General features: G+C 36.9%; 1 protein-coding gene across 1 annotated transcript in view; it reads right to left on the bottom strand.

Moving 5' to 3' along the window:
• Nucleotides 1-2816, bottom strand: part of RCOR1 (REST corepressor 1) — a 131284-nt gene that overhangs the window by 18084 nt on the left and 110384 nt on the right. The window contains exon 7 of the mRNA XM_017528061.1: nucleotides 951-1029. Coding sequence (XP_017383550.1) covers nucleotides 951-1029 — 79 coding nt within the window. The remainder of the gene's footprint in view (nucleotides 1-950; nucleotides 1030-2816) is intronic.

Raw genomic sequence — 2816 nt, forward strand, 5'->3', positions numbered from 1 at the left:
AAAGTAGAATAAATTGAAAAGGGTCTAAAAATTACAAAGATCCCATTTTATATATTTTAAAAAGTGACTAGATTCAGAATTATCAATATACAGGCATATACATTTTTCTGAGAGTTCTCAGGAAAAAGTCACCAAAATGTTGACAATCATTATGGATGATAATGCTATAAATCACTTTAATTTTTTTCTTTCAGTTAGCTGTATTTCCTACCTTATCTGTAAGAAGCATATATTACTGATGTCATTTTAAAGTTTAGATATATTTAGACCCTTCTGTTTTTCTAGGCTTAAAATAACTGTCCTTATATTTTGGAGCAGGGAGAGAGAACTCTCTGAGAAATTTTATTGAAACTATGGACTCTGTTTTCCGAAAAACACCTCTATGAACCTATGGAAAAGTTACATACAATTATAAGGGTTTATAAGTCCTTTGAATCCAGAAACTAAAATCTCTTCTGTAATGATACTGTAAATCATGAGTGAGATGAAACAATCACCACGTGTGAGAGGATGGTCCTGACTTGCCCTGGTCTGACCACACTGCTGCTTCTGAGTAATGGGGCCAGCTCCTTGCAGTCATCCTAGGCACGACATGGGTGCCCAGGACGGGCAGAAGCCAGAGCAGCTAGAGTGAATGGAGGCCCCTAAGGCTGCCTTGAATTCACTAGACCACTTGCTAGCCTACTGAGCTAACAGCTTAGAAGGGAAGTCAGTGAGGACTGCTGCCCTAGGGAACATCATTACTCATTAATGCTATTATTTTTCCTTTAAGGCTTCCTTTATTCATATTTAATGGCAAACAAAATTCTACGATCTATAAAGCAAAGATAGTACTGTTGAAAAAAGAAAACCGTATCATGCTGCTTTCCCCATAGCACAAGCAAGAGAAATGTTTTATTTATGAAACTGGTAATAAAATTTATCTGCCTAAACAATACGGGGGGAAATACCTCCTTTTTGCTTTCCTTGTTTTGATCAACCTCAATGTCAATGGGATTATTTCCATTTGTTTCTTCCAGTTCGTCCTCACTGGAAGACAAGAACAAGTGACTGGTTATTGTGTATTAATTTTACTACACAAATATAAACAATAAATTGATTTAATGGCAGATTTAATATACAATTAGTATATGTTTTCAGACTGCTGAGATAAAAACACCTTTATAATTCAAACAGAATACCAATTCCATAGTTCTTTCAGTCTAAATGAAAAACTACTAAAATAGAGTCCTAACTTCTCAGTCCAGATCTAGAATACTATTGTTCTATATGTGTAAACTGAAAATATCAAATTGAAAATGCATTTACATTTCCCCATAATTATCTATTGAGAACTAGGATATGATGACTAAACAAAACTGAAAAATTATGAGAGAATAAATTTCGACTGCATTGGGAACAACTTACCAACAAGTAAAAAAATCCTTTTTCAAGTACCATCTTTCCACTCAAGGCCGCACAAAGACTGAGGTTTTTCTGATGTCCTGGACAACTGATGTTTTAAAATTAAGTTTAGGCCAGGTGCTGTGGCTCATGCCTGTAATCCCAGCACTTTGGGAGGCCAAGGCAGGGAGATCACCTGAAGTCAGGAGTTCCACAGCAGCCTGACCAACATAGAGAAACACTGTCTCTACTAAAAATACAAAATTAGCCAGGTGTGGTGGTTTATGCCTGTAATCCCAACTACTTGGGAGGCTGAAGCAAGAAAAAGTATCTGTTGCTTGAACCCGGGAGGTGGAGGTTGCAATGAGCTGAGATCAGGCCATTGCACTCCAGCCTGGGCAACAAGAGTGAAATTCTGTCTCAAAAAAAGAGTAGTAAGTTTAATTTTAAAAAGAAAACTAATACTGGTATAGCACTTTAAATGCTTTTTGTAATATCCTGAATGTAGTATTTCTTAAAAAAAAGGAAAAAAAAAAAAAGCCCCGGTGTAGGAAGGAATGCAACTCTAAAAAATGAGAAAACTAAGTCTACAGAAGTCATGTAGCCTGCCCCAGTTTGCCCACCTCTGAATCCATCCCAGGGGACCACGCCCACTGTGTGCCACCTCCTTCCCACCCTCCACCAAGGTAGCAGGAAGCTCTAGCTGAGGAAAGAGTGTCCACAGCAGAAAAAGCCTTTGGCTAAGGAAATTTTCTCCCAGTCCCTGCCATGACTTTCATAGGCAAGTCCTGTTAGAAAGCCAACAATTTATCAGGTTCTGCTGCAGCATCTCCATCCCTGCATCCCAAAAGTGGTTAGGTGTACATGGGAGGTGGAGGCAGAACAGTTCTTGGCCCCATCATGAGCAATGCAAAAGATTTTTGAAAAAGCCCCCAGGGAGTAAAAATGGAAGAGCATTGGCAGGTATTCTTATTTCATACTCAAGGATATTCAATCCACTCTGCATTATTCAATTTTGATTGCTGCTTAGTAAACTGCACCTGCTTGTAGTAACAGACTTACTATACAGACAGTACACTAGGAAAATGAAAAAGCTTAATTAAAAGTTAGTAAATTATTCATCCGTAAATAGATCTGCTAGTATGTAAGTCAGAGGCAAAAATATCTAGATGTATCATGGTCAATAATTTTATAGACTCTTACAATCTAAAAGCTTTGGAGATGTTCTTAACGTCACTCTCAATTTATACTTGGTCCAAGAAGTTTGAATTTTCCAAAAGTGATACTCAATGTGTTCTCATATGTTACTCTTTCATTTGAAATAAAATTCCATCCTGAGACAGGACACTGGGGACCATATATTTCATCCTCCTTCATTGTATTTTGTATTATTATTAATAATATTATGTGGTTTTTTTTTTTTTTTTTTTTTT

This window comes from Cebus imitator, unplaced genomic scaffold (genome assembly GCF_001604975.1).
Source record: "Cebus imitator isolate Cc_AM_T3 unplaced genomic scaffold, Cebus_imitator-1.0 Scaffold52, whole genome shotgun sequence".
NCBI lineage: Eukaryota > Metazoa > Chordata > Mammalia > Primates > Cebidae > Cebus > Cebus imitator.